Here is a 24,544-nt window from a genome sequence, read left to right as displayed (position 1 = left end):
AATATGTGCAGAGTGAGGACATTTATTTCACAAGTAATATAAAATACATGACAATCAAAAGGATATGCTGCCAAATAAAATGTATAGACAGCTAAAGCAAAGTGGCAAAATCTGATTTTATTTGCACTTCAGCTGCAATGATTAGTCGATTAATTAATTATTTGATTGACAGAAAATTAATCTGCAACTATCATGTTAATTCATTAATTGTTTTATTCATTTTTTTCCCCAGCTTCTCAGATGTAAGGATTAGCTGCTTTTCTTCATCATATATAAAAGTAAACTGAATATCCTTGGGGTTTTGGACTGATTGTCGAATTAAACAAGCAATTTGAGTACATCACCTTGGGATATTTTGGATATTTGTCACAATATTCGTACATTTTATAGACAAAAATGAATCAATTAATTGAGAAAATAATCATTAGTCATCGATAATTAAATTAATCATTAGTTGCAGCTCTTATTTGCACTGAAAACGATAAATGACTTAATTCAGGTCTCAAATATGTTCATTTTAGTTGACTTTTGGCAAAGAACTGATTGAATTTCATTTCATCTTTACAATATTTCCCAGCCAAATAAAATGAATGGACAGCTAAAGTAAAGTAAAGTGGCAAAACCATATTTTATTTGCACTGAACATAATAAACAACTCAATTAAGGCCTCAAATAAGTTTATTCTAGTTGACTCTTGGGCATGAACAAATCAAATTTTATCTTTTCTTTACAATGGTTCAGCACAGGGATTGTTCTTTTTTTAATCTAATTGCAAAACACCCACAGTCTACCTGCATTTGGCATCTGTGGGATTCACAATTTACACACAACAGTGTGACTATTAACAGTCTCCCCACCTAACAAATATTTGATCTCACATTCTTTAACACATCCTCTAATAGCAATATGCTTTAAAACAAATGAGTTCCTGCTCCTTCCCCTCCCCTTCTCCTCACACTATCATCAAATATTCATATTGGAGGGGAAAGCATTTAACATGTTGTTGTAATCTGAGAAATCAGTCATGCAGTTAATTGTTGTTGTAAAAGGGGAAATCTCGCAAGATTATGAAGCCAACTGGCATTATGTATTCATTGTTATTTCTCTCTGACACTAGTATGATAAAGTGTTGCCCATGGAATAAAACATAAGTGAGTGAGGACAAACAGCGTCACTATTAGAGTTTAGAGTGCCCTCTCGATGGCACTTTCCTTTTATGAGGCAAATGATCTGAATAATAGGACCTGCTGCTTGTAATGTTTCCACATTAGGTCATGGCTGAGGTTTCCGCAGTGGACCTGTGGCTGTGGTTTGTATCCTCTTGGTTGCACCTGCTTTCCAGCGAAGTTGCTGAAGAGCCCTGGAGCCACCTGGCCCGACCCACAGTGCGGTGGTGAGCACCTGGAATAGCTCGACGATGACTCACAGCGAAGAGTGTCTACCTACAAGGGAGTTCAACCCCTCGCAGCGAGAAAAACAAGTGTCTATATGTCAGATCACAGCTTTCAGGTCAGCAACTTTTGGGCATTAGGGCAAATGGGAACACACTCTGGGGTTTGTTAGAAAGAGTTCAACTTTGATTGTATTCCTTCAGGCGTTGGACTTTTTGTGCTCTAATCTCTATCTGCCGAAAGTAGACAGCATATGGTAAAAGACAATAAAATGTAGCCTGAGGAAGTCTATTTAATCTTTGATGGCAAGCATCCCAGAAATTCAAGGAGGTTGTCAAAGCAAATGCAAATTTGAGCTTTTTGTGAAAACATTAAAATCTGAATGCCCTGTGCCCCTGCAGTGATTGTTATGATTGAAAAGATTTAAAAAAAAAAACATTTTCCTCATGTTACATATATTGATGACATGAGTTTAGGATTACTTTCTAAAGAGAACTACACTCTTGCATTTAAACTTTACACACACTTTAGGTAAAGAAAGTCATGGGCCCTCAAAGGGTATAACAAGTGAGTGCAGATCAATATAGCTAGTATGTGTTGAATTTCAAGATTGTTTGATGTCTGGACAGGTTCACAGGGAACAGGTTCAGGCCTGATTCAGAGCAGAGTCACATCTCTCCTCATTTTTACATAACTATAACATGAGATGGTGCAAGCTGTATTAAATATCATTTACTTTTGTGCAAGTTATACCATTCAAAGCGTGTAACAATCACAGAATGCTGCTGAGCCCTGCTGAAAGAGCCTATCATACACCAAAGGGTTCACAGATGAAAAGCAACTTGAAGGATACCAAAAATTATAACAAATTGTCATGAAACTTTATTTCTTAAAGTGTCATGAAAATATGAAAATATCAAAATCATTCAGTATCACAGTTTTCACTGTAAATATACAATCATCTCAGTCACACTTACATTCAATATATAAAAATATAACAGGAAAATGTTGTTGAATAATACACATTATTGCCAAATAAAACTGAGGCACTTGAGAAAATGTATTTTACTGTTTGAGTGCTGGCAAACCGTTTCTAATGTGCAAAAAAGTTCTATTTTCACCCTAAAAAAAAAGTTTGCACTTGTTCCCTAAGTAACAATGGCTTCAGTATTCCTCTAGTTATATGTATACTGTCATTCATAATGCGCCTTTTGGTATCGTTTGTGTGGTGCGTATAAAGAAAAGTGGAGGACTGCATAACAGCCATTGAGAGACATTTGTACAAAACACTGCAGATAACATTGTGAGGGCATATAAAACATTCTAGACATGCAGGAAAGTGCATGAATAGCACAGGTAGGTGAGTACACGGCATGACAAAGCTCGACAGCGATTGCAATCACAGAAACACTGCTTGAAACAAGAAGCACGTGAGCACAGAGCTATTTCTCACTCTGAAATGAAATGGACTGTTCCTAGAAGAAGAAAAGTCTGCATATTTGGGAACAAACCCCCTTCGATGTGATTCCCTGACTGTTCTCCTGGAAAAATAAAGAAGCAACAGAGTTTGTTTTTTTCTCTGGTAGTGGAAAAGTATCCCAGTTCAGTGTGCTACACAACAACCAGATTCCTCATGCTTGTGCAAGAGAGACATCCTAGAGAAGGTTTTGGAGCAGTTCTTGCATTGGTATTTTTTCACATCCGAATGGGTCTGTAGGTGAGCCCTGAGATTGGACCTGTCCGCAAAAGCCCTGTTGCAGTGAGGGCAGGAGAATGGCTTCTCTCCTGTCGAGGGGGAAATGAGAAAGAAAACATTGTTAAAGATGGTACACAAACATATGTGACTAAAAATGTTACAGGCATCTATTGGCCTATTACTTTTGGCTGGTTGCAACACAGTGTGTAAAACAAAAGCACTCTATTCTGTTGCTGATTGATTGTGACATTTGTCCAAAAAAACACATAGCCAAACCTACAGGAAGTAATACCATTCTGAGAGTTGAACATTTTCCCAGCAATATCAGCCTCACTACAAAACTGTTTTAAGATGTGAAACATGGTATAAAGACTGATCAATCATGTACTAAGTTGAACACAATTAGTATGTGCCTGCAAAAGCCCATTCTGCCTCTTCACACAGAAGGCCCCTCTGTTATTTCCCCATCCACTCACCGGTGTGCGTCCTGATGTGTCCTTGGAGCAGCCACGGTCTGGAGAAAGCTTTCCCGCATATTTTGCAAACACAAGGCAACGTGTGAGTCCTGATGTGCATTTTGAGAGCTCCCAGGCTCACATACTCCTTCTCGCAGTATTTACAACTGAAGGATTTCCTCGTTTGGGCGTCGCAGTGCAGCTGTTTATGCTTGAGCAGTCCAGAGTACGTGGAGTAGGACTTGCTACACAAACTACATTGGAATTTTTCTGCGTCCACTCCGTGAGGGTCTGTCAGCTTGGGCAGCATCTGCTCGTCTTCATCACTCCTCGGGCTTTCAGAGCCGCTATGGTCTTTAGAGGATGTGTCGGAGAGCGATGAGGGGTATCCAGAGATGGGGGAAAGGTCACTAGGGAGCGGAGACAGCGGCAAGTTGCTGGTAGTCCACACTGTGATGGGGCTGTACGCTGCCGGGCTCAGGATCTCCGGCTGGGGGATGACAGGCAGGGGAAGACCCCTGTAGATGTGCGGCGTGATGAACACTGAAAATAAAGAAAGTAAAATAGTCATGTGTTGGCTGTCATCGCTTGAGGAGGGAAGAGCACAGATTTCAAAGCCGGCCAATAAAGTTTCAAAACGTTTGCAATAAAAAAACAAAAAACGCGACTACATGTAAGAACATAAACACTTAAAGTCGGACAGGTCCTTTTACTTTTAAAACTTTACCTGTTGGGCTATCCAGCTCACTATAATTTGGCTTCTTTGCGGAGTTTATATGTTTCTTGACCAGAAAAGAGCGTGGCATCTTGGAAAACAAGTGGACAACTTTTGGCAAACTTTTTTCTTTGAAAATATAGCGGCGAGTTTACTTTGTGAAGACGGAAATCCTTAATGCTTATGTCCAGTGAGTGTCATGGTGCGGCGCTGCGCTCTTGGAAACAGTGCAGTGAGTAGCTGTAAAGAGCTGTAAATACTCCCCATCAGGTGCATGGGAGGAGCCACCCACTATCATTTACATATACTGGGACCTCAAACCAATTAAATCTCGCTTTTACCACGGAGTTTAAAATGCGCTTTTAGCCTATAGGAGCACATAAGGGGCTGGTAAAGTGCCATTTACTTCAGTTAGACAGGTGCTTTGTGCAAGACTTGTGTGTGTTGCAAGGATGCAAGTAAACATGGCATCATATGTTAACAGCAGAGTTACCTAAATTAAACGTAAAAAGTGCAGAGCATGCATTTTGTTTTTGTTTAAATACTCCAGCAACTGCAGAGAGAATGAATAAGAGATGCAGGGTGAGATAGACAGGATTTTTTCAGATGTCATTACTAATGCAATCACTGCACAGTTTGCTTGGTGCTAATGATGATTGTTATGTTACAAACCTTGGGACTTGATTATCTAGTATGGGTGGCATATTTTAATTTGAAAATCGTACCAACACCCGAACCCTTGATGATGAAGATAACAACTTGATTGAAGGAAGATTTATCATCTGTATTCATACACATTTCCTATACACACAAATCTATTGAACAGACAAATCTGTGACTTCATGATCAAACCAACAACTGGACCAATGCTGCCATCCACATTGTTATTCTGTGGCTTTGCCAGAGAATGGCCCTTCCTAATGCAGTTGAGTGTGAAGAAAGCCACACATTTCCTCGCCAATAATGCAATAAAGCATTCCCACTTGAAATGTAAATTTAAGAGTAGTTTCCTCTCAAGGTCAGACATGATACCATAATCAGATTTATCCCTGCTGCAGCAGCTGCTGAACTGGACAAGGAGAGGCAAACTTAGCAGTCTACGCCCCCTTGTGTTCAACTCAGTTCTTCTGAGAGAGCCAGGAGTTGAACATCTAAAAGTAACAAGGCAGGGGGAAAAAAGAAACACAAAGGCTTAGCTATGGTGATATTGCAAAGCAGCTCCTGGAGTAGTTTGATTGGCTAGGTCAGCAGATATGAAAAGCTCCTTATGTCTGGGGCAGGCCTTAAGTTAATTGTGAAATGCTTATCTTATCTAGAAAACATAATTGCAGATCATGAATAGTTTCCCTTTGTGCCCGCTTGGATTATAAAGGGAAGGGAAGGTTATCTGTGCATAATAACTGCTGGCTACTGTCACACATTCAGCGTGCTGTATAGGATGTGTGAGGAGTGGTTGTGTTTGGTGGTGATCCAGCAGAAAACATTGTGCACCGTAAAAGATAATGCTTCAAAATTACCCTCCAACCAAACCATATCCAAGAGAAGCAGACCATGCATGGCCAGGTGAAAAAAATGCTGTCTTGCAGATTTCATGCTGTTTTTCTGCATTCAGAGTGTGTGGATGCTGTTCTACTGACAGTAATGAAAGGGGAGTGAAAGCACAGTGTGCAGGCTTAAATCATATCACTAATTCTGAAAAGCAGAGGCTGTAGTTTGTGAACTCGGAAATTAATTAACAGAGAGGAAGCCGTGTATCCTTGGCCCTGCATTGTGTCATAGCGGGATAATAAACTCCAGCAAAAATGTGGTCAATTAAAACATGAAGATGCTTTTGAGTTCTGGTCAAGCACAGGTAAAATGGTAACATTTGCTTTTGTGAGGAGGCAGCAGCAGCTGCTCAATGCAACATCTAGGTATTGTCTACCAGGCAGTCTAGACATCATCTTCTTTCATCTTTTCATTTCCCCAATGTGGTTACATTTTCATCTACAAACAGATGATGTTTTGTTGAATTCATGTTTGCATATTTCCATCATTCATCATCATCTTTAAAAAAACATCTTGAACAAACATTGTTAACTTCCCAGTTACACTGACTGATGAACAACTGGACTGAGAAGTGATTATGTCTTCATTTCTTTTTCTTTTTTTCTTTGTAATTACCTTTTCATTCCTCATTCTTAATGCAACCCCACTTATCTGGCCCAGAGTTTTCAGGAGCCATCTTTGTATAAACTTATAGCTCCTTACCTCTCCTGCACATGTGTTTGTTTACTTTAAATCCATATACTGTATTTCTAGTGTGTCTGTATGTATGTATGTGAATGTCTTTGTGTACATATATATTTTATAATTACTGTACTTTAAGTACAGTAGGTCAGATTGGTTAAACCGCCCCGCCCCCAACTTTCAAATTTGACATGTTTACCAATAACATTAAATATTCATGACTGCAACATCCACAACCAAAACTTATCCAACTTTTGATCATTTTTGGTAATATTGGACCCCTTCGCTAATAGTAAGAAGCTGATTGAGAATATGTGTTTTCTAGGGAGGCACCAATCCAACTTTTTCTTTTCTGGTGCCAATTTCGATACCTCAACTCAGGTTGTGTGTCGAAGACAAAGACCGATCCCATAGCAGTGCTCTCTTTTTCCCAAATTTTAAATCTCTATCTCACTGTGTGAAGTCATTGCGATACTTATAAGGTATCAAGAGAACATGGTTGGTTAAGGCACACAGTCATTAAATTTACATAACTGATAGCGAAAACACTTAACTAGGCTCAGAATTGGTGCTGATTTCAATCCAACATATCTGCATCAGATCAGGAACATCTGACAGGTACATGTAGTTCAAATTGGTTAAAGGTACAATGAGGTCAAATGTAGTACTCTTACAAGGCCTCTGGTGAGACCTGAAGGCTTTACGAGGGCTATAATCTGGGTGTGAATTAACTTTGGTTTGCTAATGGATCACAGTTAAGCCTAGGAAGGACAGGGGTGGAGAGCCTCACAGTGGAATTACACTTAGAGAGGTTGCTGTTGTAAAGCGAAGTGTGATGTGACTGAGCCCTTCCATTTAATCATACCAGCAGATAACACTGAGCACATGATGTAGGCTGCAGCACCAACAGGAAGCAGAATAGGCCTTACTGGTCCAGAGCTGCAGAGGTTTTTCTCCTTAGATTAAACAACCCTTTCAGGATAAGAGAGATGGTCTGTGTTGAATTATAGACTTAAATGCTGCATGTGCTCCTCAGTTTGTGAAAAAGGTCTGTCTATGACATGCAGCTAGGGTTGGCATAGGTGGGAGCAGCGACTTGCATCATGTGGGGAAACAGCGGGACTCCTCAGCTGGAATCATGACAGCATGGGAAATGAGGTGCACCTGGTCAACTCACGCAGCTGCTCACGCGAGGGCCTCAGGGAAATAGTCCAAATACTACCGAGTGACTGCAGCCTACTGTGTGTGTGTGTGTGTGTGTGCGCGCGCGCGCGCGCGCGCGCGCTTTGAGGAGATGCAAAGGTGTGTCCATTGACAACACAAACTGAATCATGAGAGTCTGATTTTGCAAAGACTGAAAAATCCACCCATGCTATATTTTCTCTTTTAAATGCCATTTAGCTCAGGGAAGTTGTAACATGCATTCACACACACTGGCCTTTAATGTGAAAATAACTTTTAAGTAGGCGTAGCGTTGGAACAAATAAAATATTATTTTTCTTTCGTCTTTTGCCGCAGATCTCATCTGTAAGCGGGCAAACCTTTTTATGAATCCCGAGTGAATACAGCGCGCGCGCGCGCACACACACACACACACACACACACACACACACACACACACACACACACACACACGCACAAACACACACTCCACGCGCGCGCAGAGGACCGCAATGCACGTAACTGTAATTGGCATGAAAAAACGCTTTGTGAGATGTTTGTGTGTCTTCTTTAGCACGGGTGTTATGTGGGACAGAGCAGCAGACGTCCATAGAAACAGTAAAAAAGTAGAACCATGTAATATTTATGGATCCAGAGTTGTGCGGGTGCCTTGGGTAAACGAAGTCGATTGACGCGCGCGTTAAACCAGTCGCATGTGATTTCCAGCTTCAGTCATTTTGGCAGCACGATGCGAGAGAGAGACAGACACGGAGCTGTGAAACTGGACCCTCTGCCAGAGATGTCGACGGAGAGGAATCCCTGAAACCGCCGCTACCCAGGAAATATGGACAAATCTGGTTTTCTGTGCGAGTGCGGGCTGTTTTTCTGTCGGTTTGTGCACATCGCTACAGAGTGTAGTGGACCAGGATGCCGTGTGGGCGATGCTGCCACAAGGGATACATTGTGATTTCGCAGAGATTTTTTAACAACCCTTGCATAAATTAAAATAAGAAAGATCGTCACACAAGGGATTGGAGTCAAAAGGATCTAAAACATCACCACCTGTTACTAGAAAATCAGGTAAGCCTCATAGACCTTTTTTTGGTTTACATTTACAGTGCCTCCTAATACAGTCCACGACGAACGTAGTTAATTATTATGCCAAACACCCATGAAACGAAACATTAATCCGTTGAGAATGTACTTTTTTGAGATGTAATCTGCCTTAATGCTGCGCACCAAGATTGATGTACCAATCACCTAGCCTATATGATCCGATGCATAATAAAGCATCCCACCCTCTGTTAGACACATTTTGTGTGATGCACTGAGCTGAACACTTTTCTTATAATGGACCTCATGATGAAACACCCTTTCATTACTGTATGATTTGCAGGGGATATGTGGGGTTTTAGAAACCTTCACATTGCCTCAGTGCAGGTAGCCTATACACAGCAGCACCCGCAGTTCCTCCAGCCAAGGCAGTGGCAGCAGACCTCTTTTCATCCATAGTGCTATTCAGCAGCGTTAAAGTACTCTCTCTGCACTGTATGCCAATATTCAACAACATAGGCTTTTTATTTTATTTTTTATTTTTTTACAAAATAGGCCATTTTATGTTTACAAATCACTCGTCTGCAGCTTCTTCGTGGAAAAAGCATCAAGGCGACATCCATCTGTAATAAACCTGAAGAGTATTTCAGCACAGCCTGCTGCTGCTGCTGGTCCACTGTGTTTTATAGGCTCGCAGAAAACTGAATCCTCCAGTGTTTCACAGAAATCATGTTGCTTCTTTGACTGTAAACTGGTGTGGCAGGGTGCACATATGCACAGGTCTGTTTCTTTCTCATTATGGGCTGCAAGATGAAAGGCAATCACTTTGTATCTAAGAAGCCCACTGAGATGTAGAAATCAGACTTCCCATCAAAGATTTCTGTGCTCATAGAAGCACGTGCTGAGTCGAGCTGAGCTGAGGTGAGCAGGTCCATTCGCTGGTCATAGGTCAGGAGCAATCTGTCTGATGTACTGGAGGTCTCACTTCCCCACAGAGGGAAAGACGTTGACATGTCATTGACAATTTTATGCCCTAGCACATGCATCCCCTCCCCCCTATTTCTGCTTATGTCCTAAATCAAATAGCAGTTTGGCCAAGTGACAGAGGTACACTGGCAGAAAATCAGGCCTGAGTGAAATGGTGTCAGTCACATCCAGTCAATATGTCAGATGGGTGAAAGAGGAAAGAGAGCCAGGGACAACTTGTTTGAATCCTCCATAATGGGTTGCAGTCTGGATGTGCTGATAATTGGAAAAAAGGAGACTGTCACTAAATTTTACCCAATATAATCACAATCTAAAGCACACTGGCATCAATCATGATTTGGAAACAATGTCTACACTGCACAACAAAGAGTTCCTCCACACTTTATCTTCCCTACTTAAGTAATCAATAATCTGCTGTTTCTCCTGCAACTGAATCCCATCGGGTCGTTTAAGAATCCGAACTAGTTAAATGTCTTGAAACACACAAGTGGATATGTTGTCCTAAAGGCATTACTGGAAGCAGTCAATGTACACAGTGACATCAATTATGTATGTTAACACATTCAAAGTGATGTTGGGAATATTCAAGGTTGCACTGTCAGTGCTTTGAGAGAAGCATGAATTAATTTCTTAATGTCATGTGGCTTCATTCACTGACCTATTTTGATCATGAAAAGGAGTGCTGTGCTGAAAATGATGCACAAAAGAACTTGACAAGGCTGGCAGAAAAAAATGGAAAAGTAGCAATGAGTTCCGGGGGAGTAAAAGGTAGAAACTAAAACATGACGTTGCAGATTTTTGTGCGTGAAGAAAACAGTCCTCAAAATAGAGCGATCCTTTAACATTTCCCTGCAGCGATTGTTCTATCTAAAGGGCAGCTAGGAGAGCGTACAGTATGTCACTGTAGAGCTGGACATCTTCATTACAATCTAGCCCCGGAGCCCGGCAGCAGAGAGGCAAATGTATCACACCTGATGTTTCTTTGGGGCTTTTATAGCAACTGTTTGGTCGACCATCCATACAAACTGCTCCAGATGTTGAATTCACAGAGGAGAAGCCATATGCTTTTTTATTACGGTGTGATGTATGAGCAGCACAAATAAAAGAAAGTGTGGATATCTCTCTCAGTGAGTGCAGAGTCTGTGCCACAAAGTCACTTACTGTCATGCAACAAGAAAACCATTAGTCTGTCTTAGCGGAGACTGATGGCTAATGAAGCGAATGTACACCAAAGTCTCATGGCGGGGAAGACGGAAGACACAACTCTCATTTATATGCGCCTCATATACCAGCCCATCTGATTTAGAGGTTCAGGACTGCAACACAGACCAACGCACTGAAAGCTACACATAAGTGATCACTGCCCTAAGTAAAGCAATAAGGGGTGAGATTACACATAATGATTTATGATACTAGCACACTGCTTCAGTGACAAAGACCCTCAGACATAACAGCTATAGCTCCAACACTGCATTTCTGTTGATTCCTTTATGCTTTGCAACATATAAGTAGCCCAGGCCGGACAATTTTAGGTCACATTTGATTAATGTGGAGAGTCTGCTTATTCGTTAAGCACCGCTGCCTTGACAGCATGCTGGAGAAGCAACTCAACCCTGATGGAAGGCAGTCTTCTTGTATGCTGTAAATTGCATTGTGTTTCCTTTGAACAAATTCATTCAACATTCAACCTGTGAATAGTAAAATAGCCGAGAGCAGCAGAACATACTGAATGGCCGTCATATGTTTCTGTGCACTTTACCAGTTGTGAACACGCCACAAGCATTTGTTAAGCATTTATGCAGGGCTGAAACAATCAGTAGATCAACAGAAATAAATGTAACCTCTAACTGTTTTGAGAATTGATTCATCATTTGTGATTTGCTGCTGTTTTCTGTTTTATATCACAATAAGTTGAATTTGCGTTTGGACTCTTGTTCCAACAAAAAAAATGCATTTTGAAGAGATGTCACCTTGGGCTCCAGGAAATTGTGATGGTCACTATTTTCTCATATTTTATAGACTAAATGATTCAACCATTAATCAAAAAAGCAATCAACAGAATAGTCGATAATGAAAATTAGTTGCGGCCTTACACGTGTCAGATATTGTGGCAGTTTTCAGGTGAATACGTCACATTTTGCAGCTGTAAATGACCCTAAGGGAATCATGCAAATTTCCCAGGAAATAAAGTAAATATAAACTTCATTAGTTTCTAACTGCTGCTTTAATCTCCAGTAAAATGTACTACTATTTAAGGTTCATGAATTTACAGAACTTAAATTATATCCCAAGACAGTCATTTGTTTCATGTCACACTAGTTTGAATTCATAAATAATTTGCCCGAGCAATTGAGAGACAGTTCTACATTTCCCTACTTTATATTTAGAAAGTGAGCAGATGTGCCTCTCAACTGTGTAGCTTCATTTCGACGTAGCCTATAGCCTTTAGCAATATGCTGAGCTTTTTAATCCTTTCATGTACTCTACACACAGCATGGTGCCATTTCCAGGCCCCCAAGTCTTCCCCTGCTTGGGCCCCGTTGGTTGAAATACAAAAAATCCTAAATATGTATACATATAAAGTATAATTAAGATAGTGAATTATGTAATTCAATGTAGTATAACGGCTGCATGTTCATCTATTGAACTTAATTAAGACCCTCATGTAAGATAACATGCTGACTTGCCCAATCCATTTATCCACAGACGCTGCCCTATTATATCATATGTTAAAGAAAAAAAAGATTACAATCTAATTAAGAAGGTTGACAGTATCAAACGTGCTGCAAAGTGTCTTCTAGCTATAGTTTAATGTCCTGCCTATGTCTATTTCTGCTCCCTGATATCCAGCAATATAACTGTGACAATTGTGAAATAATTCTCGCTGAGTTAAGTTGGCAACCACCTGATATCTGGAGGCTCCCTGTTGCCAAAAAACATACATCATAGTCCGGAAGGTCAAGAGCTCAGTCTATAAATGTGTCCATCACTAATTTACTCCTCCTATCATTCATGAGCATCTGGCCTAGAGAGCCCCATTGGCTGTTGCCGGGGCTCAGGTATTGATTGAGTTACAAGGTATAGTGAAAGACTTTATTTTTTGATAAATGCTTTTTAAAAGAATTGAAAACATGAGATACTTTATCTTGTCTAAATGATCCATATTGAACTTAATCTGACAGAAAAGAAGGATAAGTAGCACTTCTAGCAGCACACAAAACGGGCTCTGTTCAACACATGATGTGCTCTCCAAATACAAAACTGTTCAAACAGCTGCCCCTTTCCACGAGCCGTTCACTGCAGGAGTGAGTGACGGCTGATTTTATTAATGTGTCAGGAATAATCAGGTGACAAGGAACCTGCACACCACATAAGTTCAAACACTATTCTTTAGATTAAAGCCATGTAGAGCTGAAACGATTAGTCAACAGAAAATGAACCTTTGATAATCAAACAGCAAAAGACAAAGCACCAAACTCTCTGATTCAAGCTTCTCAAATGTGATGATTTGCTGCTTTTCACTGTAAATTGAATATTGTTGGGTTTAGGACTGTTGGTCAGATGAAACATGACATTTGAAGATGCCACCCTGGGCTCTTAGAATTTTTGATGGACTTTTCCCTCCACATTTTCTGACATTTTATAGACCAAACAATAAAATAAGAAAATAATCATTATCATTTCAGCTTTATAATTGCATGAAACAGCCCAACAAAAATGTGCCATTTTTAAGCAGTTCCAGTTTCTAAAATATGCAGGTATTTTCTGTTTTCTTCCATGATAGTACATTTATTATCTTTGCACCATTTATTTTGAAGTATTGGTCAGACAAAATAAGTCATCTGTACTATTCACCTTGGGTTGTAGGAATATTTGATCAACATTTTTCTCTATTTTCTGACATTTTATAGCCCAAACCTCAACTGATTATTATAGGAAATCATCTGCAGATGAATCAATAATGAAAGTAATTGTTAGCTGCAGCCATAAAGCCAAGTGAGGAATAGTAAAAGCATTTTCTTTCTTTGCCACTCCCACTCACTGAACAGGGCATATGTTATACTCCAGAGATACAAAATCAAAACAGATCAATGCAAACAGACACAAAAAACCCAGGCAAATGCACAGCTACAGATTGAGACAATTGAGATTTTTTATCAAACCAAAATTGAATCCTCTTTCTCCAACCCCAAAAAACTTGTTTCCATCTTCTCTAACCTCCTAGATTCCCCAAGTCCACCTCCTCCCTTCTACCAACTCACTTTGTCAACTACTTTGTAAAAAAGATAGATGACATACGCTCTTCATTCTACACCACACTTCCTGAAATCATCTTACTCTCCATCACATCCAGTACTCTTTCCTTTTTCACCCCTCTATCTCCAAATCAAATTCTTACTTTGATTACCTCCGCCTGCCCAACCACCTGCCCCCTTGATCCTATCCCTTCTCACCTTCTCCAGTATATTGCTCCTGACCTTCTTCCTTTCCTCACCCATCTCATCAACATCTCCTTGTCAACTGGCTGTTTCCCCGACACTCTCAAAGAGGCAAGAGTGACCCCACTACTCAAAAAACCTGAAAAAAACTGAGGTAAATAACTACAGACCCGTCTCCCTTCTTCCATTTCTATCCAGAACTCTTGAGCGTGCCATTTATAATCAACTCTCTACCTATCTCCACCAGAACAACCTTCTTGATCCCCACAAGTCTGGCTTCAAGGCTGGCCACTCAACAGAAACTGCCCTCCTTGCTGTCACTGAGCAACTTCACATCACTAGAGCAACCTCTCTCTCTTCCGTCGTCATCCTTCTGGACCTTTCTGCTGCCTTTGACACAGTGAACCACCAGATCCTCATTTCGACACTCCAGGATCTGGGTGTCTCAGGCTCTGCGCTCTCTTTGCTCACATCTTACCTGACAGACCGAAACTACCGGGTAACTTGGAGAGGATCTACCTCAGAACATTGCCCACTCAAAACTGGGGTTCCTCAGGGATCAGTCCTGGGTCCCCTCCTCTTCTTTCTGGGTCTGTCACTCGCACGGCTATTCTTATCACAGCTACGCAGATGACACCCAACTAATTCTCTCCTTTGAGAAACTCAATTAGCAACACGTATCCCGGCCTGTCTGACTGACATTTCTTCTTGGATGTCCACACACCATCTGATCAACCTTGACAAGACTGAGCTCCTTTTCCTTCCAGGGAAGGGCTCTCCTACCCAAGACCTGACTATAACAATTAACAACTCTGTGTTAGTCCCCACCCAGACTGCTAGAACCCTGGGTGTAACACTTGACGACCAACTCTCCTTCACTGCTAACATTGCTACCCGATAGTGTAGATACATGCTGCATAACATCAGAAGGATACGTCCCCTTCTTATGCAGAAGGCGGCACAGGTTCTGGTTCAGGCTCATCAGGTTCTGGTTCAGGCTCATCTCACGTCTAGACTACTGCAACTCCCTCCTGGCTGGCCTGCCTGCATGTGCCATCGAGCCCCTACAGCTCATTCAGAACGCAGCAGCTCAACTTGTCTTCAAGCTCCCCAAGTTCTCTCACACTACACCGCTCCTCTGCTCTCTTCACTGGTTACCAATTGCTGCCCGCATCCGCTTCAAGACACTAGTATTTGCATAGAGGGCCACGAAAGGATAAGCCCCAGCATACATCCAGGACATGGTCAAACTCTACACCCCAACTCGCCCACTCCGCTCTGCATCAGCCAACCTGCTTGCTGCTCCCTCACAGCGAATGGACAACTAATCACTCAACGAAATCCCGACTGTTTGCTGTCCTGGCTCCTAAATGGTGGAATGAGCTCCCTATTGACATCAGAATGGCTGAAAGCCTACGCATCTTCCGCTGAAGGCTAAAAACGCATCTCTTCCGACTACACCTCGGATAAACATAAAAAAAACTATATATATTTCTTGAAGCACTTTCATATGGCTCTTTGTAGTCTTGATTATTTAAAGCTAATGTACTTGCACGTATTACTTGTTGTCTGGAGTTTGCACCTTCAGGGTTGAAAGCACTTAATTGGAAGTCGCTTTGGATAAAAGCGTCAGGTAAATGACATGTAATGTAAAAAATCTGCCAAAAAAATTCAGCATCCTCTCCAGATTTAGATAAATCCACAATTCCTCAGAACCAGGCCCGCTGTCAGGAATTATGGACGGGGACAACATTTTCCAAATTGGGCCCTCTAGCACCATAACCCTTTGCATTAGCCAGGGTACCCTTTGAACTCACCTGGACGACGGGCCTGCTCATAACTAAAATATGAAAGAAAAAATACACCCATCTAGAGTTAATTTCTTGGGAGGTTAAAATTGTGACAATTGATCAAGAAATAACTTAAATGTTGGAGGAGTGTTTTCCTGTCAAGATAACAATGAGTAAAAAATAAATAAGTAATCATGATTAGTATTCTTCATTATGTGTTTTCTACAGAAAGATTAAAGGAAGGGTGGTAGTGGGGTGGTGATGGCGCAGTGGATATGACACATGCCTTTGGTGTGGGAGACCTGGGTTCGATTCCCGTTGCGATACATCAACCAATGTGTCCCTGAGCAAAACACTTAACCCCTGGTTGCTCCAGAGGCGTGCGACCTCTGATGTATATAGCAATTGTAAGTCGCTTTGGATGAAAAAAAAAAAAGCTAAATGACATGTAATGGAATGTGTACATTACAGAGAAGGCTGGCAGCTTGCAATAGAAATGTCATGTTTTCTAACATAAACTGAGCAGATCCTGTGAAACTTTGATGTTGAGGCAGGACTCTTTTGAGTAACATAATATCTGCTATCATCCCTCGCCAAATTAAAAAGCTGCACTCCCAGGCACCATTGTTCCAGGTCGCAGAACAGGTGAACAGTACAGTAAGTGAAACCCATCTACATTTTTTTGAGTAGTAAAACTACATTTGCTGGAGCACTCTGCACACAGCTGCCCCACCTGCGTTCACAAACGGCCATTCATCATCGGGTACGGGCCACAGCTGTCCTCAAGAGATGGAGATGTCCCGTTACAATCTTCACATCATCCAGGCAATCTAACTCTGCTCCTCTCTCTTGGTTTCCTGCCATTGTGTCAAAGACAAGTGCATTATTTGAAAAACATTGCTCGGCAAATTGGTAGGACTGAAAATATCTGATGCTGTGGTTGTAAAAGGAGTTACGCTGACTCGACTTAAAAGGCACAAAAGGTTCGGCCTATTTAATCTGTGGATTCTCACAGACAAATAAAAGGAAGTGCTGGTGCCTGACAGGATGTACAGGAGGGCACCTGCTAAGACAAAGTGCTCATCTCAGAGCTGCAGACACATTTTCAGCTGACCATGTGAAGACATTCATTTTTAAAGCAGGGCCACAAATGATGTCAGGATTTCTCTTACATCCATTACAGAGTTGGCTCGTCTCCGACTCCGACTGAGAACTCTGATCTTGAATCTCTAAAGTCAATAAACCTTAAATAATAAATGTGTGGAACACACATCCATTCACATAGTAAAACAATACATGAAGGATTCCATATATATTTTGAAATGCATATCAGTAATAGTTTTCTCAGTTATATTGCAAAATGTGCAACATCTGTTTTTTCATATACTTGTACATATTAATATTTAATAGAAATGTGAGTACATTTTACAACTAATTTGTTGTCTTAATAATTGTTGTTGTACTATTTTAATTGTGTATTATCTTAATTATGGATTATTGTCTGCAGAATTATTTGCCAAGTAGTTGATTCATGGTTCAGTTGTTTGATCTATAAAATGTCAAATAATTATAGAAAATAACAATTCCCATCACCTTTATCATCAGCTCAAGGTGATGGCTTCACATTGCTTGTTTTGTCCAACTACAGTTCTGAACCCAAAGGTATTAAATCAGATAAATAAACAGATTTTTGGCATTTTTCCGCACAAAATGACTTAAACAATAAATTGATTATGATTAACATTAACTTTCTGAACTACAGCCTCCATAATGATCATAAAGTTGAATCAACATCTCTCTGAAACACAAACTGTACATTATAACCATTGCAGAACAGACTGCATTAGCTTTACCTAATACCTTTCTAATAATAAGCAGACTACTGAGTGTAGAGTATGTCAACATATTAGATCCCCACAAATTTAATCAAAAAGAGTTAACTTTATCGCCATTACAAAAAAATGTAGTTTAGACCTTATGATGCACAACTGACAACATTCAAGACAGCCTGCAGCATTAACCAATGATATTTTAATTACTATTTACTATATTATTATATTACTATTTTTACATTATTTTTCTTCTTTTTTAAATGCAGCCGTTTTCAGGATGAGTAGCATTGAGGTAACTATTTGTGGCTAAGTAAGATTAATAACTAAAATATGATGATGGTAAAACAAAATAAATTTGTTTTAGCTACCAACCTAAATTCATATATTGGTGTAAAACCATGTCTCGCAATGTATTTCATAAATACAATACATATTACCTGTCTAGGAGGAAGAGGACCCATTCAGACCCACTTTAGAATCCTTTCAAATCCCACAGTTCTCTCCATCTGTTTAATAAGAGACTAGAGAATAAGAGATATATCTGTTGTTTTCCCCTTTATTAAAAATAACTATATAGACAATCTTCTTGCTGATGGTCCCGTTTGCATATGTAGGTCATATAGAGGCATCAGTATTACATTGAGACTGTTTCATAACCAATTAAAAACTCATTGTAGCTGCTTTAAGATAATCTGATATCACATCATCTAGAGGATTTCTGCATTGACGCTAACATATTATTTTTAACAAATACCTGAGGTTTTATTAAGGCTGCTTTTACTTTATACAGTACTTTATCTGGAGTCAATGATTTATGCATTAAATGTATCTTGAAATGCATTTCCTGTAAGTTTTATTTTTTGAAATCCTGCAGAACAATGATCATAGCGGTTAACGCCACGGCTCAACAAAAAGGTGGCATCAAGCCAACAATGCATTACTAACGAGGAGGATTTTTCAAGGGTCTACTATTGTAACTTAATAAACACTTTTAGAGTAATTTAGGCTTGGCATACAAAAATGGAAGAATATGAGTTAATTGCATTTTGGCATTCATATGCACAAATCCACAGGATTTATGAGTGAGGTGTTTGAGAGGATCCTTCATCGCAGGCAGAAGAATGGAATTCACAGTTTTGAGTTTGCTTTTGAATTTCCTTTTTTGTTTTTTTCCACCAGATGTTTATTTGGGGAATAAAGCTGTGAATTGCTTCTGATCCACATCCCACATAAATGCAGTTGTTATATTGACATCACACTCATCTGTGTAGTTGGCAACTGTAGATTACATCTTTTCATTCGTAGTCAGAAGCTTTGAATCAACAATATTCAGCTCTGTTTTTGAGCGTTATTTGAAGACTGAATGTTTTGTTTTTGTTTGTGTTGAATAGCAGCTCCTTGCCTGCAAGTGGGTTTAGTATCAGAGTGATACCTTAACTACATCCTCCTTCTGTTACTGCAGCACAGCCAACGATCAGGGACCGCCAGGAGTGAAACCCTTACTACACGATAGCCTCATTCTGCTCTTCAGCACCAGCTCTTCAACCCCCACAGCCGGCCAGGAGAGGTGATAGTACTGCTCTCCAACCACCCAAGTCTGACAGCCATGATTCGGGGAGGCCCTCTGCTACAGCTCAGATCAGGGATCAACTCACTGCTTGATGGCTAGATCTCACCGTACAATGAGCTGGGGACCTTTCTACTGAGGTAAGTCTCCGACTTCCTCTGCAGCACAGGTTCTTTTATTTAAGTGTGAGCCATTTTTGTTCTGTACTCATTTTTGTCAAGTCAAGTGGCAGTCTTGTCTGATTAAAACTGAGTGGAACTGGTTTATGTAAATGAGGCTCTTGCATAGCATTTCCTCAAGACTGTATACTTGTCTATCTGTCTGTAAAGAGCAAGTCAGATAATATGTGGCATTTATTGTGACTTTTCTTTAAAACCACAATAGCCAGTAACCCAGTTTTATGCTCTCTCTGACAAGACATCAGATATGGCAACACACTTTATTTCTGGCAGTGAAGGATTCAATATTGAAACATTTATTAGGATACCTGGGTTCTCACCTTTGCTAATGAATTATTCATTTACGCTTAATGGTCTCCAGTTTTCTCCCGAGATTGCTCAATGGGGATTTTAGTGACTAGCAGTTAAGTTGAGATAGAATAAGCCCATTTCAATAAAAAATCTATTTCTCTTAATTTTCTAAGTTTGGAACTTTAATGAAAATAGGTAACCTGCTAACAATGCTTTACATCGGCTGTACGGTTTTGCTGCAGCGAGCCGGCCTTGTTATTAAGCATTTTCCTCTGCAGTCTAATTCAATCTTTTCTCCATTGCAGTATCTCTCACTGCGTAGTAGCACATGGATTTCAAGACTTCAAATGAAGAGGTTGGTAGGATTCAATCAATGTTGATTAGTATTATATAAACAGCCTTGGCATTATCAAGTGCCTGAAATAGCATCACTGAAAGCATGCGGCTAGAACAGCACATACATCTGGGGCCCTGTATGCAGCCTCAGTGGCTCCACCTGCCCTTATAATACATCCATTGTCACACCTGCACAAAAAATGTAATCAACAAGTAAACACATACAATAAAACAAACTTGTGCCAAGTGTTGTGCCACAGTAACAGGAGAGGATGGTGATGATGGACCTGCAGTTGATCCACTCTTTGTGGCTGTTTGTCAAACTGAGGCCAGTGCTGCATCAATTATCAGCTAACTATCATATAGTTATATACCAATGATAAACCATTCTGACATACTGCTAGCAAGTTGCTTTCTCTCTGATTGTTTTCCTTCTCGCACCTGACTTTCTGTTTTCTTTTGGTAATTTACCTTCATTTTTTTAAAATGACATGACTGCTTCAAAATTCACCTGAAGTCCTCAGCATCAGCATAATTACTGCTTTGGTAACAAACTTTAGCCCATATGACTGCAGGAGTGCACTAAACTATGTGCAGTTTTCAGAGGAGGAGGAGGTCTAATATTGTTTTAAATACGAAGAAATAATCAAACTTTTTGGTCAGCCAACAGTAATAGTTTTCCAAAAGTATCCTCATACAACGGTTCGTATGATATCTTACGAAAAGTCATGCTCAATTTTTCGTGTTATACTACGAACGTCCAGCAATCAATCAGTGTGCCTGCCCTCCCCTGCAGTGCAGAACCTGTTTAGGAAACCAAACTACTTGGTTAGGTTTAGGAAATTATCACGGTTTCGTAACTTACATATGTGGAGTTAAGCATTAAAAAGGTAAAATCGGTTAAAATAAGTCAAAGTTGACTTCCTTTCACATGGGACACGAACAGCGGTCTCCTAGGTGAAAGTCCCTGTGTGTGTTTGACCCATCCATCCATCCCAACCTCCTCCCTACGCAGATTTTGTCGATTTTTATACTACGTCACCTCCTGACTTCCTCCTCAGAGCAGCCCTGCACGTCCTGGCTCACAATTGAGTGTGTTATGCACAAATTATAATGATGATCAGATAGATAATAATAGAGGCATGTTTGGAGGTGAGGGTAATGGATAGACATACAATAATATCAGAGATAAGGCTAATTATGTACAATGCAAGCGCTACAACAGGTCAAACAACGCTCAACCACATGAGACGTTGTCTCACCCAGCTATATACAGTACAGTTATGGCACTACTGCCCTCATTTTGCTCGGCTAATGAGTCTCGCACACACATTACTTCAAATAATGTGAATTAATGCCCAACTCATTGCAATTCTCACACTGCAGCTGCATGCGGAGGCTCATTTCTTCACATTACTCATTACAGACGAAAGATAATACTCTGTCTAAGAATAGCAACCGTGCAACCAACTGTCTTGTTAACAGATAAGCGGCATGTCCCGGGTGACAAGGATGCTGACACTGGTGTCTTTCTTTTTTATTAGCAGTCTTGTCAGGTGAAGGTGCTTCTTTTATTTAGACCTTTTTAAGTCAAGGACAGCGCAGGCATTGCAATTAGCCAGGGAGAAGGAAGGATATGCAGAATGCAAATTTATGCGGATTAGCATGTTCTAATGGATCATTGGAAACAGACACAGTCCTCACACTTGCTTGTATGAAGCAGGGAAATTCAAATGTGGAGGGTGAGCTTGGTTCCAGATACTTAATTTCACAGGTTCCTAATTTGCCATCATCCTCATCAGCCTTACACGTGCAGTAAAACAAATGAGATGATTTAATTGTGTTCTCTCAGCGTGAATGTATACAAAGCACACAACTCATAAAAAGCTGCTTCTTAGAGGGTCTGCTTGTTATTTGAAACCATAATACAGCAGTTGTCCTATGTTTTTTGTATCTAAATGTGTGATTATTATTACTCAGAGTGCTGAATATGGTTATTTGTTGAAACATTAACATTAACAAGGAAAGTAGTAAAAAAAGAAAATAACAGCCAAAACTCTGTATCCTAATTTCCATGCATCCTGCAGCAAGTATTCTCAACGACATTTCATTTCATGGCCAGTTAATTCAGTCGTGGAGGGATGATGAATGATTTTATCTTTCTGACTGTTCGCAGACAAAGACTGGGATTTATTTGATGCAAGAAGGTAATGAGGAGCCGTTTAATATTCGACTACACTTGGCCAAAGATATTCTGACCATTCAAGAACAAGATGTCATCTGTGTGTCAGGAGAGCCCTTTTATTCAAGTGTAAGTAACCCAGTCCATGTCATAATTACCAAATGCCGTCATGCCACACTTCGCATGCTCATATATTGAAATCAGTAACATGTACGGCACAATACATGAAAGTTACAGCACAGCAACATACAGAGAGACACTGAATGTCAATGACAAATCTACATCAGTTAATCTATTCCTCATTAATCAAGTGTAGCTATTAAATAGTGATTCACCTACTGGAGTGGATCATGGTGTATAGAGTGTAATCTTTAAGCCACACATCATGTCTGACAACCTTTTCTTCACATGAATAAATGAGTGAATGAATAATAAATTCACTGTTCCCAATAAAAAAGAAGAGTCCATGACCTCTCCCAAAACGTTATTTTAACTATTCATTCAGTAACATGTTGCTGGATAAATCTTTGAAGATAAATAGAGGAAGCGCTTGTGTCCTCTGAAACATGATTATGATAACTATTAACAGAAAGCGTGAAGACCTGCTACAGTAATACAACCTTAGCATGTCAGGAAGTCCTAGTGCAGACATTTGTAGTCTCTGTTACTAAAATTGTATAAAAAAGTGAGTTGAGTTCCTGCACAGTATTAGCACTAAATGTATTGAAATTCAGTGTCAGGTATCAAATTCCAAATATGATACAACAACATCTTAATACTAGAGCAACAGGCTGCAACAACTGCTAGAAAAAGGAGTCAAATCACGGAACACCTGAGACAATTAGATAATCAATAATTGTTGAGACAAACAATATCCAGAGATCTAAGATCCATAGAATTTAATAGAAAACACACCAAAGAAATATATTTTTATGAATAAGTATTGGACAACAACAATTCCAAATATCATATCCAAACTTGAAATAGTCTTGATATGACGTTATTATCACAGGTGTTCATAATTTGAACACTGATTCGCTGTGGAAAATTAAGATTCTGTTGTGTGGATTCACTGCCTGGCAGAGGTCTACAGTGTGACTGAAGCATTGCATTTTCAATGAACTTAGTTCTGACAGTGTGCGGGAATCTAACAATTTCCTTGTATAATTTTATTTTCCTTCGCACTTGTCTACCAGGTGTGCACCAGCCAACACTTTATTTGTCATTTTGCATTTACCCATCACTAGTTTGTAAAAAAAAAATGTTGTCTCACATATTGGATGGATGTAAATACTTTTAATCTTAACATCAATGTACTGTATAGCTGGGGCTGGGTGATATGGCTGAAATTATTATTGTGAAATAGTTTGTAAACAGGTAGGCCTATATGTCAGGATATTGCAAATGTATGCAAAATCACGTCAAAATGTATCAAACATATGTTAAAAGCAATTAACTGTGTCCTACTTGTGTAACGTGTGAAGCAAAAGTTTGACATTTTAGAAAGTACGCTTAATCTCTTTCTTGCCAAATGTTAGGAGAGGTCCATAACATCATGTCTATGCCAACACATCCTCATACCTAGACAACATTATTGGTCGATTTCCAAAGACTCCAAAAACGACACATGATGTTCTATTTACACAGTGGCGGTTTAATTATGTGGCCTTGGCGCAGTTTTTAACATGTAGTAAACATTGTGAAACGGAGCTAGGTAAGTTTAGGCAACAAAAATACTTAGAGTTAGTTAAACATCACGGATTGGCTTAAAATAAGTCATGAAAAACTACCAAAATGAGGACATCCTGTCACGTCACGGACGTCATTGCGACATGGACTAAAACTTAAAACGAAAGCGTACTTTCCAAAATGTCTATTCCTTTAATAATTAATTTACATAAATGTTGCTCATAATCAATAATTTGTACAAACATTTGTAGAATGAAAGAAATGTCTAAAAATGATAAACGAATAAGGATGTATCAATTATTTTTTTAGGTTTTATCTTGCACCATTTTATTTCATTATGATTAAATTTACGTTCTGACAAAAGCAGCCCTTCCCACTTGCTCTGTTGTAAGAGATCCCACAGGAACTGGACTGAACTCATTTCTCTGCTCTAACTGAATCTCTTCCAGGAGAGGACTGTAACGATCAGGAGGCAGACAATTGGAGGGTTTGGCCTGAGCATCAAGGTAATTTAGATCTCAGCTGATTAGGCTGCTCCTCCTAGCTGCTTTA

General features: G+C 39.9%; 2 protein-coding genes across 2 annotated transcripts in view; one reads left to right on the top strand and one right to left on the bottom strand.

Moving 5' to 3' along the window:
• Positions 1-2,107: 2,107 nt before the first annotated feature.
• Positions 2,108-4,508, bottom strand: snai2 (snail family zinc finger 2). The gene is made up of 3 exons (XM_031294073.2): positions 4,270-4,508; positions 3,564-4,085; positions 2,108-3,176 (listed from the first exon to the last, which is right to left on the bottom strand). The coding sequence occupies exons 1-3, from the start codon at positions 4,346-4,348 to the stop codon at positions 2,995-2,997; spliced, it is 783 nt and encodes a 260-aa protein (XP_031149933.1). The 5' UTR covers positions 4,349-4,508; the 3' UTR covers positions 2,108-2,994.
• Positions 4,509-8,104: 3,596 nt separating this feature from the next.
• Positions 8,105-24,544, top strand: part of sntg1 (syntrophin, gamma 1) — a 33,844-nt gene continuing 17,404 nt past the window's right edge. The window contains exons 1-5 of the mRNA XM_031294070.2: positions 8,105-8,727; positions 19,211-19,455; positions 20,091-20,140; positions 22,298-22,432; positions 24,442-24,498. Of these exons, the coding sequence (XP_031149930.1) occupies positions 20,114-20,140; positions 22,298-22,432; positions 24,442-24,498 (219 nt within the window). The 5' untranslated portion in view covers positions 8,105-8,727; positions 19,211-19,455; positions 20,091-20,113. The remainder of the gene's footprint in view (positions 8,728-19,210; positions 19,456-20,090; positions 20,141-22,297; positions 22,433-24,441; positions 24,499-24,544) is intronic.

Source organism: Sander lucioperca, chromosome 9 (assembly GCF_008315115.2).
Source record: "Sander lucioperca isolate FBNREF2018 chromosome 9, SLUC_FBN_1.2, whole genome shotgun sequence".
In the NCBI taxonomy this organism is placed as follows: Eukaryota; Metazoa; Chordata; class Actinopteri; order Perciformes; family Percidae; genus Sander; species Sander lucioperca.
The sequence above is the reverse complement of the archived record's forward strand: the minus strand, read 5'-3'. Positions and strand labels throughout refer to the sequence as shown.

Coding starts and splice junctions, on each gene's coding strand:
- snai2 (XM_031294073.2), bottom strand. CDS start 4,348: ATGCCACGCTCTTTTCTGGTCAAGAAACATATAAACTCCGCAAAGAAG. Junction 4,086..4,269: donor TGAGCTGGATAGCCCAACAG/GTAAAGTTTTAA, acceptor CTTTATTTTCAG/TGTTCATCACGCCGCACATC. Junction 3,177..3,563: donor ACACATCAGGACGCACACCG/GTGAGTGGATGG, acceptor CCCCCTCGACAG/GAGAGAAGCCATTCTCCTGC.